The 17,796-nt window shown below is 37.7% G+C and overlaps 1 protein-coding gene across 1 annotated transcript in view; it reads left to right on the top strand.

Annotated features, from left to right (window-relative positions):
* Positions 1 to 457: 457 nt before the first annotated feature.
* Positions 458 to 17,796, top strand: part of LOC104672061 (solute carrier family 15 member 5) — a 39,711-nt gene continuing 22,372 nt past the window's right edge. Inside the window, exons 1-2 of the mRNA XM_030939716.1 lie at positions 458 to 818; positions 5,343 to 5,565. Of these exons, the coding sequence (XP_030795576.1) occupies positions 458 to 818; positions 5,343 to 5,565 (584 nt within the window). The remainder of the gene's footprint in view (positions 819 to 5,342; positions 5,566 to 17,796) is intronic.

Below are 17,796 nucleotides of genomic sequence, written 5' to 3'. Positions count from 1 at the left end.
ACTGTTCCGGCTTGTTTAATTAAAGTATCAGAAATTATTAGACTCAAATTATTTCTTGATCTAGTGCTCAAATTCTCCTGAAAAACTGCTTCTTCTGCCTCAATATTTAAACCTTTATCAGTATGAGGCAGATGAGTTTCCACATGTTTGCAACTGGATTCATGTAATTCAATATAATTTTGGAGGACGATCCTAATTTAGCCGCTAAGTAATTAAGCAAACAAATCAGATTGGGCTACACTGAGCTACCGTGAACGTTTAAATACTCATGTCTCCTCTCCTGTGCTCTTGGATCATCAAAATGAAAAACGTTCATGTGCAAAAAACAAACCTTATGAAATTCTAGCATGGAGATGTGAAATTCAAAGCAACCTTCTTATTTTTTCATCAGAGGGATAGGGCTCAAAATATCACGAAGTTCAACCACTAACATAAGTTGTGTTCAAGGAGGGTAGTCATGTCTGTTACAGACTTCACCATAACTGATGAGAACGTACGCTTGCATCACAGCATTGAGAAGGAGAAAACTATAAGACATATTGGCGATTTCTGTTCCTCATACTCTGTGAAAAAAATTCAGGTTGGAATCTGCTTACTTCTGGTGGAGCTGTGTGAGAGGTTCACGTTCTTTGAGGTCGTCTGCAACATGATCCCCTTTTGCACTATCAAGCTTGGCTATCACAATTGCCAGGCAGCCATCTTAAACTTGTGTTTTATTGGAACTTCAGTACTTACCCCTGTGTTTATTGGATGGGTCACTGATGTCTATTTAGGAAGAAACAAACTGGTGTATATTTGCTTGTTTCTACATTTTCTAGGTGAGTGTCCTCTGCTGACTGGAATGTTTTGTGACTTAATTGAGTAGATTTTTGTTAGAATTTTTAGTTTATATTATTTTCACTCTGCTCTTAGCACAAAATGTGATAAATGAAGTAAGAATGTAGTTTCAATGTATTTCATTCTCTGTACTATTTGAAGAATGCTAGTAAGTCTGTGTGTGTGTGTGTGTGTGTGTGTGTGTGTGTTAGAGAATGCTTTGATGCCTATATCATTGCACTTATATTTTACAATAATTACTCCTTTACATATATATCCTACTCCTTAGAATGCCCTCCTTTCCCAAAACCTTTTTACCTCAAGTCCAAATTCATGACAAATTCCCTCAGAAATATGAAATTTATTTGCTTCACAACCAAGATGAAATGTGCTAAAAAAAGGTTTTTGAAGTTCGTGTAAAATAATTGAGAAATGTTTTTATCCAAAGGTGGTCTTTTAATTAGTCATATACTAATTAAGATTGCATATGATGGTACGATTTCTATATTATTAATTATGATTATATGCTTTAAAAATGAGTAAATTCGACACCATAGTGTGCGTCTTTACATATATATTAATATGTATCTGCAAAGGTTTGGGACCGATTGCGAGAAATGCTGGGAAAATATCAAGTTAGTTTAATAAGGAATAGAGAGCAATTTGAAGAACAGACTAGAATTTTAGACTGAAAAGTTCAAGTTATTCTTCTTAAACAACAAGAAGTCTCTGAAAATATCATGAAAACAACATTTGAGAAATGCTATTCTGCAATACAGGATGGTCAACCACAGTAAGAGATTAAATAGATAGAGATCAGAAAATCTCAGGATGATGGTTTAAGCAATAAAGTGCCAATTCAGGAAAGAACAAGTGAAAAGCTATAAAAACTTGGCAACTAAATAAAGGTACAAATGTGATGGGGGTCAAAAATTAGCTCCAAGTTTCTGATCTGAGCAACTTGGGAATATAGCATGCTGTTCACCAATAATGAGAGGTACAGCCGAAATGAGTGTTGGTAGGAGGACGGATGAGAAAGAGATGGATAGATATCAGGTACTCAACATATCACACAATCTCAGGCAGGTGGTAAATTACCATTCAGAGAATCCATTGGAATGTAAGTCAAACCTGGAAAGTTCGCAGCTGAAGTTCTGTGGAATAAAAACTAAGGCACTGCATGACAAATAATCACTCAACATTCAACAAATATTTCTTATTGACTACTCTGTACCAGACATTATTCCAGGTCTGGAAATGCAATAGAGAAGAAAGCCATCTGTTCCTGCTAAAGTTGACTTTTTGGTGCAGGGAGAGAGAAAATAAATGAGGAAATAGATGTGATGTCATGTGGCAATGAGTTAGGATGAAAAATAAAGCTGGGTATGGAGACAGGATGGAATGGGTAGTGATGAGGCTGCTACTTGGTACCAAGAAAAAGTTTTCTGATAAGAAGACATTTAAGCAAATCCAAGACTAATTTACTCTGCTTACCTTGGTAACAGGCCACACCAGTAGCATTTGCTGACTTCTTGTTTAACATGGTAATTTCTATCAGTCTAGATTCTGAGGTCAGTCATCAGACAGGATGGAAATCCCAACTTTGGAATTTGGCAAACAAAAGACTTAAGTCAACTCTACATCCATTCATTTTTTTACTAAAAGTTATTTCCTTGTTGCCCTCTGCTTACAGCTGTCATCAAATTCCAACCAGTCACTAAATATTAGAGGTTATATAAAAATAGTCTCTCCTGTCTGAATTGCTACAACCCTGGCTGAAAAAAATGCAGCTTTCTTCTTTTTGACTATTCCAATGGCCTACTTACTCGGCTGCCAGTTGTCAATCAGTCTCCAGTTCATACTCCATACTACCAACAACACTGACTTCCTGAACAAATAAATCTATATATTGGCTCTATTATCTAAAAAATCAAATCCAAATTTATTAATGTAGCATACAAGAACCTTAACAAGTTCACCTCTCTAGATTTCTCATTCAACATGCAACCCCAACCTTGCTAATTTCTCCTGGCCTCCTTCCCTAGTTTTCTAATCTTATACATGCTCTTCTCTCTTCCTGAAATTGTCACCTTCCCTTATCTCTCCATCCCTTATCCATGATTGGAAAACTCCTGCTATTGTTTCAAGAACCAAACAGTGTTTGTTGCTAGCTTCTCTGTGTTCAACCACACCCATATAATACTTATACGATTGCATCCATCACTTTATAACATAATAGTCCACCTGCATGGCTGACTTCTCTGATGGACTCAGCAGTTCCTGGAGAGAAGGGCCAGTGGACCCCAACCACCTAGCAGGGGGTATGACACATCATGGTGCTTCTACAGAGCTACTAAATGTGGGCACACTGATGATGAGATACACAATTGCACACATCACAGAGGAGACTTTCTTCATATATGTCATAGATTTGTCTTTTAGTTGCATCATTGTACAACAGATAGAGATAAAGTTTTGATTTAATACAATCAGCCTATTATGACATTTTCTCAAAAGACGGAAGGAAAGTGCCTTTCTAAATTACACAAATATACCATTCAAACTAAAAGTGCCTTGTTCCTAAGTAAATAGTTGCTGCATGAAATAGTTGCCCTGTCCGTCCTCTTCGGACATCCCTTTGTCTAGCCAGGCCTCTCATCACACCTACAGAAGAGAAGACTGAGTGGTAGAAAGCAAGAAGTTAGTTTCATATCTGGCTAACCTTAAAAGGGGACATTTCAAACTCAGTAATTTAAAGGGCTCACCTCATGGTAAATGAATCTGTTGCCAAATAGCTCTTCAGTGCATATATTCTTTACATTGTGAAAGCCTCTGTAGGGGAGATGGAAGCATTAGACCAAATTTTTATCTATAAGGAATTTATAATCTAATTGAGAAAACAAACCACATGAAATAACTCTATAAAAATTTATACCAAATAACGTTAATGCCAAATTGATAAAATGAAGAGCAAAACGAACACGGAGGAGTCATTTTTCACTAATCGAATCATCAAAAAAATTAACGATGCTAACTACATGAATGAAGGTCTTCTCATACAATGATGGTAGGAGACTAACTTGTTGCGTTGTTAAAGAACATTTGCCAGTGGTATTAAGAAGCAATAAAAATGGAATGCCTTTGACTGAGAACTTAGGCTAATAAAGATGTGCACAAAATTTATATGTCAGGGTATTTTATGGTATTCATTTAAAATAACTGAAAAGGTCTTTTAAAATACATTATGATTAGAATATCACATCATTACTAGAAATCATGTTGGAAAAGTATAAAGGTATTTAAAAAATTGTTCATATTATTTGGTTCCATTAAAAAATCAACAGTGTAACCTCAATTTATTTAAGTAAAATATATTTATAAAATATATTTATATATATTTAAGTAAAATATTTTTAAGTAAAATATAAATATTTATAAAATATTTATAATGAAATCATGAGATTATGGGCCTTTTGTATTATTCTGAGTGCTTTCCTCTATTTTTCAAATTTTCTGAAATAAGAACGTATTACTTTTGTAATCTGATGAGGGGGAAATGCTATTTCCAAAAAAAAAAAAGTATTTGACTACTTGATGGTAGGAGGTCCAAGAAGAGGGAGATTACAACTGGGTTACTTTATAACATTGGGCAAGTCACTTAACCTCACTGAACCTGTTTCTTTAAAAAAATAAATAAATAACAAAATCTATCCACTCACATCACAAAGTTTTTCCAAGATGAAACATATAGTCCATGAGCATGCTTTGCAAAATATAAAGAGCTTAGCAAAAGCATGGAATTGTATTGTAATTTTTATTAGACAAGGAAAGACATCAAATGTGGTCCCCACAAGGTGGAAGAGAGAAGGATACTCAACCTTCTTTTGTCACTTTATGTCCCCTCTCCTTCCAGCTCACACTCCTCTGTCCCCAGCCTTCTCACCCCTGTGTGTGGCAAAGAAGGCTCCATCCAGCTGTGTGAGAAATAAGATAAATAAGAAAGACATTACACGGAGAAAGAGAAGTAGGAAAGAAAAAAAAAAAAGACTGTGTTCTCTAACGATAATAATGTTCTTCTTAAAAGCTTTTATGTAATAGGCTTCCGAGATGTCTGAGATCATGGTGTTTCTGTCACTCGATTGATTAAGAACAAATAACCTTTATTAACAGTGGTTTTATCTGGGGGTGGGAATACTAACAGCTTCATTTTGTATACAATGCTTTTCTGAGTTATTTTAATTTTGGCAAAATAAATATGATTTGCTTATACATTCTGGGAGAAAACACAGTTCAAGCTTGAGGAAGAAAAAAACCTAAAACTCTGAATTAGTTAAGACACATATTGAAGGAAATTTTTACAATTAGAAAACACCAGGCTATCCCTGAAATTGCAATGACTACCATAAATGTTTGGATAAGACAATCACAAAATGATGCCACTGTCAGAGGAAAAACCCTGTTTATTATGTGATTTGGTGATCCAATTGTTCTATGTTACATTTATTCTTTTTTTCCTCCACTTACAGGCACTGCTTTGTTATCTGTGGTGGCTTTTCCCTTGGAAGATTTCTATCTGGGCACTTACCATGCAGTTAACAACATACCAAAAACAGAGCAGCACAGGCTGTTTTACGTAGCACTGTTGACCATTTGCCTTGGCATTGGAGGCATAAGAGCCATCGTCTGTCCACTGCGTGCTTTTGGCCTTCAGGAGTATGGATCACAAAAAACAGTGTCTTTTTTTAACTGGTAAGTAGCACTGGCTAGGAGAGAAAAGAGGCTTATGACCGTCCTCGCTGTTTACTTTCTGATTCCATTTGGGTAGTAGTTGTTCAGTCTTTGTGATGAATTGGGCTAAGTGACGATGGAATGAATCTGTGATGATGATTCAGTCAGTAATCACAGGAGCTTCTAAGTCTCATGCGGACCAGTACAGCTTATCAGCACCTTCCCAACACACGCGGATACATTCATCCTCCAGGTAAAAAGATTTGAAGTGCCTTGTCCTGCAGAATAGAAGGTGGCTTTGGAACCAAAGAGAACTGGGTGGAAGTCTGGACTCTGCTTAACACAAGCTGACTGACCTTGACCTAGTCATGTATTCTCTACTTCAGTTTATTCATTTCTGAAGGGGGATAATACCTCTTCTCCAGTTTTATTAGAGGTAACGCCATGTGCATTGCTGGCAAAGAACTTGGCACATAGTAAGTGATCAAAAAAAGGTAGCTGTTAGTATGTCTGTATTGTAGTAGACTAATTTGGGAGAAATTATAAATTTCTAGGCCAATGCAGAGAGAAGATGCAAAGATGAAAGAAGTATTTAACAATTTGTTAAAACACCACCCAGCATCTCTGTTTCTCACCCAGTTTGCTCCCAACACCTAAAAGAGTTTATATTCCATGAAAATCAAACAGCCTTCCTGTGAATCTTTGCCTCTCCCAATGAGTTCCTATGGAGTTCAGTCTGTTTTTGTGTTTTTTAAGGAAGCAATTTATATTACCAAATACAAATTCAAGAAAAAAAAAATATGTGGATCTTAAGGGAGGGTAGTTAAGCATTTAGTAAAAAACTTCTTTGTTATTGTTGTTATCTATCAGTGGATGTCAAACAGATGTGAGCTACATTGTCCATTTTTAGAGTAGTGTCTATATGTATATGTATAGGTATATGTAGCTCTCCGAGGCAGTTCCTCTTTTCTCTTTCTTTCTTTTTCTTTCTCTTGCTCCCCTTTTTTCTTTCTCTAATTATATTAATATTACAAAGCACTCAGCCCTATTTTGGATTAAGTCCTAATGTCAGAGAACAATGCAGTCTTACCAAAGGTAGAAGGGACTCTTTACTTCCTTGCAGCAAATTCTGCCTCCTTGACCTGCCCAAAGGAGAAAGAAAAATCCTTCTCTTTTATTCTATTCGGAGGTTTTAATCCTTAATTAGCAACATCATTTTGATTAAATAAGACTCTGGAGGATTAAGACTGGAGAGCAATCAGTTGTTCTGAAAGATAGCTCTGGAGAATTTATTGTACTGTGGTCTTAGTCATTCAGAGTTGTGTTTAATCAAAGTGACATTTCTCAGTGTTGATTACAAAGGAGACATTATATGAATGAAATATTTCCTTTGGGAAACGGAGGGGACTCCCACTGGGTCTGTGCTTTAGGGCTTCAGGAAGGGGGATGGGGAATGGGGAGAAAATGAATTTCTGCAGCTGTAAGGAACCAGGCCAAATTTAGGATGAGCACATTTAGATTTTTAAAAATTATTTTCTGATTTCACTAAATAGCTCAGTATTTTAAAAATGTAAAGTTAAAGCATCTAGAAATGTGTATAAAGAATCAGGGTGTTATTCTTTAATGTGATACAAGAACTGGATGACAAGCTCCTTGAAGGCTGAATCTGGTTGTTTTACCTTTTTTATTTTTCCAGTTTAAATACTAAACTACAGGCCAACTTTTATGAATGTTCACTTACCTTACTGTAGTTTATAGCAACGAATGCTGATTCCATTCCTGTACACAGTGCAGGGGTTCGTGACAAGATGGACAGAGACTCCACTGGGCAACCAAACAGCTGGCAGAATCCTCGGCTTTATCACTTAGGAGTTTTGTGGTCTCTGGCAAGGTCCTTAATTCCTCAGAGCCCCAGGTTCCTCATCCACCAAGTGGGAATATCGTGGAGAGCTATTGTATCACTTATACATAAAGTATCCTAGCATATTATAGGTATTCAAATTATGATAGCTATTGTTATGATTATTGCTAAATCATGGATAAGCCATCAGCTGAAACCATTGTCTAAATGCTGGGAAAGAGGGGACCCATTTAGGAGGAGGTCATCTTGGAAAGGAGCAGTTTATTAATGCATAATCTAAGTCTTCCAGTCAATGCCTCTAGAAATTACAAGACTGGTAAATATAATGAATTTCAGCCGTGCCTTTAGAAAACAACATACCCCTTGAATCTGTAAACACTTGAAGGCTGCATTCAGTTCTATTTGCAGCACAGATGTCAGATGTTCATAGTTACAGGACCTTTAATGAGATGTGTCATTGCTTCTGTACCACCTAAAGCTTCCCAGTGAGCATGTTAAGTAGCATAGACTGGAAGTCTCAGGCACTGAAAACACCACTTCTGAGTAAAGCTGCCAAATGTAGGTGAGAAAACCACTCCCAGCCAACATTACCATCTGGTACTGGATCTTCCTCAACTAATGCACCTCACTACAAAAATAAAGCTAAACTCCCTGAAATCAAGAGACATAATAACCTGCCAACATCCTTGTGCCATTATCCAGATCAGAACCTGGCTTTCCACATATTCCAAAAGCTGAGATGACCAATTAAGAATCTCCATACTGGAGATCACCTAGGTAAATACACCTGTGCAGATTCTTTTCTGGAAGCAAAAAGAAGGAGAATAATGAAGTCTGTTCCTGGCCACAATTTGAAATTCTACCACAATTAACCTCAAATCTTGCTTCTGCATTTCTCTACTTTCTTCACCTAATAATTTGCATCCTATCTGCATATCACAGTCTGTTGCTAAGAGGTTACTAGGGTGAATTATATACATGATTAAAAGCCCAAGTAGAATATTGGTAAAGTTCTTGAAAAAAGTCTAGAGACTGACTTATTTCACCCCAGAAATGTTGACTATCTGGTACTCAAATTGACTCTACGTGGTATCTGTCTCAAACTGAAATATTCTGATTTGAACACTTCCTCAAATTAAATATATTTTATCTTAGAGAAGCACTAGAGGTAAAAATATATTATCCCACAGCATTTTTCCAGAATCTATTTTAATATTCACAAGAACACTGAGAACAATGATTGTTAATCCTAGGTGCACATTAAAGCCACCTGAGGATTCTTTTTTAAAAAGTACAAATGCCTGGGTCCTGCCACCGAATATTCTGACTACATTGGTTAGAGGTAGGATTTTTTTTAAGGGACCAGGATTTTTTTAAAGCTGCCCAAGTAGAGTTGAGAACCACTGTTCTAACGCAGTGTTGCTGATTTTAATTATCACTTGAGAACCTTGTTGAAAATGTTTCCCAGGTCCCACCTCGAACCTCCTGGATCAGAATTTCCTGGGAGGACAGGTTGGAAATGCGTATTTTAAACAAGTACTGTCTTAGTCTATTCAGGCTGCAATAACAAATCAGCATAGATTGGCTGGCTTATAAACAATAGAAATTTATTTTTCACAGCTCTGGAGGCCAGAACTCTGAGATCAGGGTTCTGGTGAGTGTTCTCTTCCTGGCTGGAAGACTGCTGGCTTCTTACTGTGTCTTCACATAGTGGAAGCGGCAAAGGAGCTCTAGCAGGTCTCCTTTACAAGGGAACTAATCCCATCCAGAAGGTCTCCGCCTCTATGATCAAAAGCCCCACCTCCCAAATACACCGCTCCCTAATACCACTGTTACAGGAGGTATATAACACCTAATACCAAGTTAAGATTTCAACATATGAAATTTGAGGGGACACAAATATTCCTACCATATCAAGTACTTCAGGTGATTCAGAAGATCAATCAAAGTTTGAAAACAATTTCAGAGCCATGAGGAAAGTCTAGTGATGCCTTTGAAAAGAAATGAAACTAACCATTGATTGAAGCCACTACTGTGTTTCAGACTGCTTTGGAACTTTTTGACAATTTTATAGCAATTATCATCACATTTAGAAATCTAACTGATTGAGAAATTCAACATAATTCTGAAAAGAGAGAGGAAAAAATATAAATTGACATATATTCTTCAATCGTAAAATCATAATTTATAAGGTACATTTCAGCGAACAAACTCAAAGCAGTTCATGAAATAATCTTATTAATACTCAAAATGTCCTTTGAGTTGCATGCTGAGGAGTGGTAGCTTGTAAATAGCTTTGAAAAAAATCACCAGACTTTCCCAAATTCCATTTGCACTGGCTCTAGCCAAGTTTAACAAATGCTACCCTCTCACCCTAATAACAACAAGCACTTCCTTCTTTTCCTTTGTGATCTGAGCTCACTGCAACCTCCATCTCCCGGGTTCAAGCAATTCTCCTGCCTCAGCTTCCCAAGTAGCTGGGACTACAGGCGCATACCACCACGCCCGGCTAGTTTTCTGTATTTTAGTAGAGATGGGGTTTCACCATGTTGCCCAAGCTGTTCTCGAATCCCTGAGCTCAGGCAATCCGCCCGCCTTGGCCTCCAAAGTGCCGGGATTACAGGCGTAAGCCACTGTGCCCGGCGCATGTTCTCTTTTAAGCTTGAAATATACATGAGTCAGGACAACTGTTAAAATTAGGGTGTTGGCCAGGCACACACCTGAATCCCGAGGCCTAGGAAGGAGGATGACTCAAGGCCAGGGGTTCGAGACAAGCCTGAGTAACCCCATCTCTACCAAAAAAAATTTTTTTTAATTAGCCAGGCATGGTGGGGTGAGCCTGTAGTTGCATGTGCTTGAGAGACTGAGACTCAGACAGTGAGGAGCTTGAGCTCAGGAGGCTGAGATTACAGTGAGCTATGAACACCCTGCACCAGTCCAGCCTGGGTGACAGAGTGAGACCCTATCTCAAAAAAATAAAAACAAAAAGATGGGGAGTGGGTAGGAGTTGTTGGCAAAAGAATGAGGGAATGGGAAAGGAGGGAAAGGGAATGAAACAGGTTAAAGAGTAAGAGAGGTAGGGAGAGCTTGGGAGAGAGAGTAAAGCGGTCCCCCAAATTTTTAAATTAAAAACTCAACTTCTTCAATCCTAATGTCTAGTTACCAAAATCAATATTTTATTAAATTGTCTTTAATAGCTCTGCTGGAAAAAAATATGTATTCACAGATAAAAAGGAACTCTAAAGTTTCTGTTTTCCTCTTTTTTCTCCAAATATTTGACTACCAGAATATTATTTGAAGTACCTCAGTGGCCAATGGTTATGCTAAAAGAAACAATGATTGACAACAGCCATCCACCATGAAATCGGTGCCCAAGTATTTTATTTCACTGACTCCTCTAAACTGTTCAGTTTTATCCCATTGAAGAGTCACAAATCCCCTGGAAAATTATCTGAATATTGATCAATGTAGAATAAAATACTTTCTCTGGAATATTTAAATGGTCCACTAATGCTATGAAGACCTGAAACTTACAGAAAATTTGCCTCCCTTCTTTGATACTGCCTCAGGTTAGGAAAGACCATTTTGAATAATTTCTCTTCAAATCACCAAAAGTAAACACGAAGCACATCAAAACTGGCCAGTCTAAGAAATGACACAATATTTGAGTAATTTAAATTTATTACTAAATTAATTAAGTGAATGTTTAAAATAATCTCATAAGGATTGCTGAGTTTTACAGCAACAATTTTTCTCATTTGTATTCAATACCATACAATCATGAAGACAAAAAAATTACCACTTATATATACTCCCAATTATTTGCAGTTCCCAGTCTGTATTTAAAAGTAGACTAAAGAAACATATTTTTACTGCTGCTTTCAATTTTCCTTAATCACTGGTATTTGTTTTGCTTTAGTGCCTTGCTCTCTGACTTTTTGTGTGAGAGGTGCTTTATAAATTCAATTTGCTAGTGAGCTATGAGATGAAAGGAGTCTTAATGGTAAGTTTGACGACTGTGGGTTTTTATTTCTTTTTTTTTTTTTTTTTGTAGATGATACATATACAATTTCACCCTTAATTATCTGTAGCTTGTCCTGTCCATGGATCAACAAAGATATATATAAAACATGCCTGGACTAAGTAATTCTTTCAGAAAATTACACAATCAAATATGTTGGGTGACATCTGTTAAAATACATTTAGTACTTCACGTAAAATCTCTTCCTAGACATAGATATTCAGCATTATAATTTTTTGGTTTCTAACTACTTTTCACAAGATTTAAGTCTTGGAATAATTGTAATTTTCCTTGACCCTCTTTAGAGCAATGCAGTTTACATCACCATGTGGTACACTGAAGAGTCACACAGTGTTCTCTTAGATTTTCTCAATAATGCTTAACATTTTAAAAAGAGTTCCCTAAGGACTGAAAGCACTGTAACAGTGCTTTTGGCTCCAGATTCTCTGTGTTGCTACAGCCACAAGTCAAATGTATGGCTTGCAGCAGCATGAAAGGATAACCTGTGGCTGAGCCTAGGGACTCCATTCAGTTGTCCTAGAAAATTATAACTTTTTGTACCTCACCTATCTTGTGATAAATACATTTCCGTTAGTGGATCACAGTAAATCAGTTTGCTCAATGTGGTCATGTTTGATGTTCTATTACTTTTCTAGGCCAATTATTGAGAGGTTTTAGTTTTTTTTTTATATATTGTGTTTGCTTGATTAATTGATTTTTATGAGATGCTGTATTATTAATCTGTTATTTAATCTCCATTTATTTTCAACCTAGTACTGTGCTAGGTCTCATGGAGATAAAGAAATGAAGAATAAAATCTTACCATCAGGGAGCTTCACAATCTATACATGAAAAGCAAAACTGACAAAAATGAAATAATTGAATAATGAGTATTTGCTTTAGAAGTTCAGAAAAGAAGCTGGGTGTAGTGGCTCATGTTTCTAGTCCCAGTACTTTGGGAGGCCAAGGCAAGTGGACTGCTTGAGCTCAGGAGTTCAAGACCAGCCTCGGCAAAATGGCAAAACCCCATCTCTACAAAAAATACAAAAACATTAGCTAGGCATGGTGGTGTGCACCTGTGGTCCCAGATACTTGGCAGGCTGAGGCAACAGGATGACTTGAGCCCAATAGATCAAGGCTGCAGTGAGTCAAGGTCATGCTACTGCACTCCAGCTTGGTCAACAGAGTGAGATAATGTCTCAAAAAAATTTTACAGAAGAGAAGAAGCAGAATATTCAATAAAGTATTTAATGAAAGAAAAGAGACTGAATATAGGACTTTGAAAGTGAGACAGGGCAAGCCCAGAAATAGGACAAGTTAAGGAGACAAACATGAGTAGGTCTGTTTCTCAGACAGTGAGGAGACTAGCTCAACTTGACACATCTTTCCAAACACATATCACATATCTATCCACTTCTATCTCTTTCCTTTGCTACCACCATGGCCCAGTTTGCTCTTAGCTCTCATCCAGACTTATAATAGCTGTGATTTTCTCCCTACCTTGCACCATCTGCAATTCATGGAACTGACACAATAATCTTTCCACTGAAAACAAGATCATATGAGCCCCCTGCTCAATTCCCTTCAGATGGCTTCCCAATGCACTGAAAATAAAATCCAAACTTCTTGCCATGAACTTCAAGGCCCTAAATGACCTGGACCACACTTCCTGCTTTATCTTTTCTTCTAATATTTTATTCCTTAATCACTGTATTAGTCCATTTTCATGCTGCTGATAAAGACATACCCAAGACTGGGAAATTTACAAAAGAAAGAGGTTTAATTTGACTTGCAGTTCCATGTGGCTGGAGAAGCCTCATAATAATGGTGGAAGGCAAGGAGGAGCAAGTCATGTCTTACACAGACGGCAGCAAGCAAAGAGAGAGCTTGTGCAGAGAAACACCCATTTTTAAAACCATCAGATCTTGTAAGACCTATTCACTATCATGAGAACGGCGTGATAGTGAGAAAGACCTGCCCCCATGATTCTATCATCTCCCACCTGGTCCCTCCCACAACATGTGGCAAATATGGGAGCTACAAGATGAAATTTGGGTGGGGACACAAAGCCAAACCATACCATTCTGCCCCTGGCCCCTCCCAAATCTCATATCTTCATATTTCAAAACCAATCATGCCTTTCCAACAGTCCCCCAAAGTATCAACTCGTTTCAGCATTAACTCAAAGGTCCACAGTCCAAAGTCTCATCTAAGACAAAGCAAGTCTCTTCCACCTATGAGCCTGTAAAATCAAAAGTAAGTTAGTTACTTCCTAGATACAATGGGGGTACAGGTATTGGGTAAATACAGCCATTCCAAATGGGAGAAATTAGCCAAAACAAAGGGGCTACAGGCCCAATGGAAGTCCAAAATCCAGCAAGGCAGTCAAATCTCAAACCTCCAAAACGATCTCCTTTGACTCCATGTCTCATATTTAGGTCATGCTAATGCAAGAGGTGGGTTCCCATGGTCTTCAGCAGCTCTGCCCCTGTGGCTTTGCAGGATGCAGCTTCCCTCCTAGCTGCCTTCACGGGCTGGCATTGAGTGTCTGTGACTTTTCCAGGCACATGGTACAAGCTGTCAGTGGATCTATCATTCTGGGATCTGGAGGACAGTGGTTCTCTTCTCACAGCTCCACTAGGCATTGCCCCAGTAGGAACTCTGTGTGGGGGCTCTGACCCCACATTTCTGTTCCACACTGCCCCAGCAGAGGTTGTCCACAAGGGCCCTGCCCCTGCAGCAAACTTCTGCATCCAAGTGTTTCCATACATCTTCTGAAATCTAGGTGGAGGTTCCCAAACCCCAGTTCTTGACCTCTGTGCTTCCACATGCTCAACACCACGTGGAAGCTGCCAAGACTTGGGGTTTCCACCCTCTGAAACAGCAGTCCAAGCTGCATCTTGGCCCCTTTTAGTTATGGCTGGAGCAGCTGGGACACAGGGCTCCAAGTCCCTAAACTACACACAGCACAGGGACCCTGGACCTGGCCCACAAAACCATTTTTGCCTCTTAGGACTCTGGGCCTGTGATGGGAGAGGCTGCCATGGAGCCCTCCGACATGCCCTGGAGACATTTTCCCCATTGTCTTGGGGATTAACATTTGGTTCCTTGTTACTTATGCAAATTTCTGCAGCAGGCTTGAATTTCTCCTCGGAAAATGGGATTTTCTTTTCTATAGCATTGTCAAGCTGCAAATTTTCCAAACTTTTATGCTCTGCTTCCCTTATAAAACTGAATGCCTTTAACAGCACCCAAGTCACCGCTTGAAAGCTTTGCTGCTTACAAGTTTTTTCTGCCAGATGCCCTAAATCTTCTCTCTCAGGTTCAAAGTTCCACAAATCTCTAGGGCAGGGGCAAAATGCTGCCAGTCTCTGTTAAAACATAACAAGAGTCACCTTTGCTCCAGTTCCAAAGTTTCTCATCTCCATCTGAGACCACCTCAACCTGGATTTCAGTGTCCATGTCATTGTCAGCATTTTGGTCAAAGCCATTCAACAAGTCTCCAGGGCATTCCAGACTTTCCCACATTTTCCTGTCTTCTGAGCCCTCCAAACTGTTCCAACCTCTGCCTGTTACCCAGTTCCAAAGTCACTTCCACATTTGCAGGTATCTTTTCAGCAGTGCCCTACTCTACTGGTACCGATTTACTGTATTAGTCTGCTTTCACACTACTGATAAAGAAGATATACCTGAGACTGAGCAACTTACAAAAGAAAGAGGTTTAACTGGACTTACAGTTACACATGGCTGGAGAGGCCTCACAATCATGGGGGAAGGCAAGGAGGAGCAAATCACATCTTACATAGATGACAGCAGGCAAAGAGGGAGCTGTGCAGAGAAATTCCCATTTTTAAAACCATCATATCTTGTTAGACCAATTTGCTATCATGAGAGCATCACAGGAAAGACCCGCCCCCATGATTCAATCATCTCCAGTTGGGTCCCTCCCACAACATGTGGGAATTATGGGAGCTACAAGCTGAGATTTGGATGGGGACACAGAGCCAAACCATATCATTCACTATGCTCCAACTTCACTGCTTTTTTGTTCCTGAAATCAGGGTTGGAGAAAAACGAACATTTGATATGACGACATTTGCTTAGCACCATGTAGTTATAATCCATGTTCTTCATTTAATGTTCTTCATTACAATTCTTACCAAAAAACCTTGTTTAGAGGGTGTGATTCCAATTTTTTAAATTCCAGAAAGTAGAAGATCACAGACCATGTGATTTTCAGATTTTGTGACTCTAACTCATGTCTTTGGACTACCATTCTGAAGAGGAAGGACAACATTTATAGTTAATGATTGATATATAAAATGTGATGAGAGGAATGAGAGGAATGAAAGGTAATTTCAATTGTTAAAGGCTAGATTAACAAGAAAATTAAAGTGTCATGAGATTGATAACTGCAAAGATGCAGAAAGAAGTATTAACAGGATATTTAGCCCAATTAGCCCTATACCAGGATGATGACTTCTGCTCATGGCTGTACAAGCAACACAGCTGTGTGAATGTGATGAGTCATTTCAGTTTTCCAAGTTCAGATTTCTTCTCTGAAAGAGAGGGAGAAAAGTTTCTGACCTCAGTTTAGGCAATGGTTTCTGAGAAACAATTCTAAAAGGACAAACCATGGAAAAAAATTAGAATAGGACTTCATCACAATTAAGAATTTCTGCTTTACAAAAGACACTTTTTATAGAATGAAAAGACAAGCCACAGACTGGGAGAAAATACTTACAAATCACATAATTGAGAAAGGACTTACAGCCAGAATACATAAGGACAGAAACTTCACCAAAGAAGATGTGCAGATGATCAATAAGCACATGAAAAGATGCTCAATATCATTAGTCATTAGGGAAATGCAAAATAAAACCACCATCATATATCAGTACACATGTACTATACCAAGTTTTGGCAGGGATATGAAGAGATGAGAACTCTCATACACATGTGGTGATAATGTAAAATGTTACAACTACTTAAAAACTATTTGAAATTTTCTTAAAATATTAAATATACATCTATCATATATCACCCAGCCATTACACTCCTAGGTTTTACCCAAGAGAAATTAATGTCTATGTCTGTTCAAAGGCTTGTACATGAATGTTCTTAACAGCATTATTTGCAATAGCAATAAGCTGAAAAATGTCTATTAACAGATAAATGCATAAACAAACACTGGTACATTTATATAATGGAATTGTACTTGGCAATAAAGAGGAATGGGTACAGATAAATGCACTAACATGGATGAATCTCAAAATAATTATGCTAAGTGAAAGAAGCCAGATTTGAAAATACAGATAATTTAATATTTTTTTAAAAAATCTATGAATTGCAAACTAATTTATAGTGGCAGAAAAAAGATCGGTGGTTGCCTAGAGACGAGGAAGGGGAAATGAGAAGGGGCAGGGTTCGGAAGGATGACAAGGGGACATGACGGAGCTTTAGAGGCAATGGATATGTTTGTTATCTTGAATGTGATAATTATTTTGCGTGTGCATAAATTGCACACTTCAAATATATGCAGTTTATTGCATCTCAATTATATCTCAATAAAGCTCTTTAAAAAAAAAGCAGGAGAAAAGAAGCCAACAGTAACCAAGACACTACGGTATTGGCATAAGGATAGATTAGTGGAACAGAACTGAGAGTCAGAAAATACACCTACATTTGTACGGTCAATTGATTTTCAACAAAAGTGTCAAAAAATCATTGAGGAAAGATCATGTTCTCAATAAATTATACTGTAATAACTGAATATCCATATATGAAATAATTACCCCATGACACCCTACTGAAAAATTAATTCAAATTAGATTAACTTTATATGAGATCAAAACCCATAAGAGTGAATTTTTTGAAAAAACACAGGGGAAAATACTTGTGACTAAGGCTTAGAAAGTATTCTTTACATAGGATACAAAAAGTATGAACCAATAAAGATAAAAAATGATAGAATGAAATTTACTAAACTTTTAAACTTTTGCTTATCAAAAGACATCATTGAGAAAAGGAAAAGGAAAACCCCATATTATAAGAAAACATTTGTAGAACATGTATCTGACAGATGACCTGCATCCAAAATATATGAAGACCTTTGACAAATCAATGATAGGAAGATCCAAAATATATGAAGACCTTTGACAAATCAATGATAGGAAGAGAAACTATCCAATTAAAAAAAAAATAGAGGATCTCCAATATTAGCCAATACGAGAAGAGCCCTATTTCTCCCAGGTACTTCCTCTTACATCAAAAAAACCCAAACCTAACACAACAAATGGACATAGGGAGATTCCAAAAGGTAGAAAGAAGACAGTCTCTTCCTAGGGGCCTTGGAACTTGAGGAAGGACT

This window comes from Rhinopithecus roxellana, chromosome 10 (genome assembly GCF_007565055.1).
Source record: "Rhinopithecus roxellana isolate Shanxi Qingling chromosome 10, ASM756505v1, whole genome shotgun sequence".
NCBI classification, from domain to species: Eukaryota; Metazoa; Chordata; class Mammalia; order Primates; family Cercopithecidae; genus Rhinopithecus; species Rhinopithecus roxellana.
Note: the sequence above shows the minus strand (reverse complement) of the source record. Positions and strands in the feature narration are given on the sequence as shown.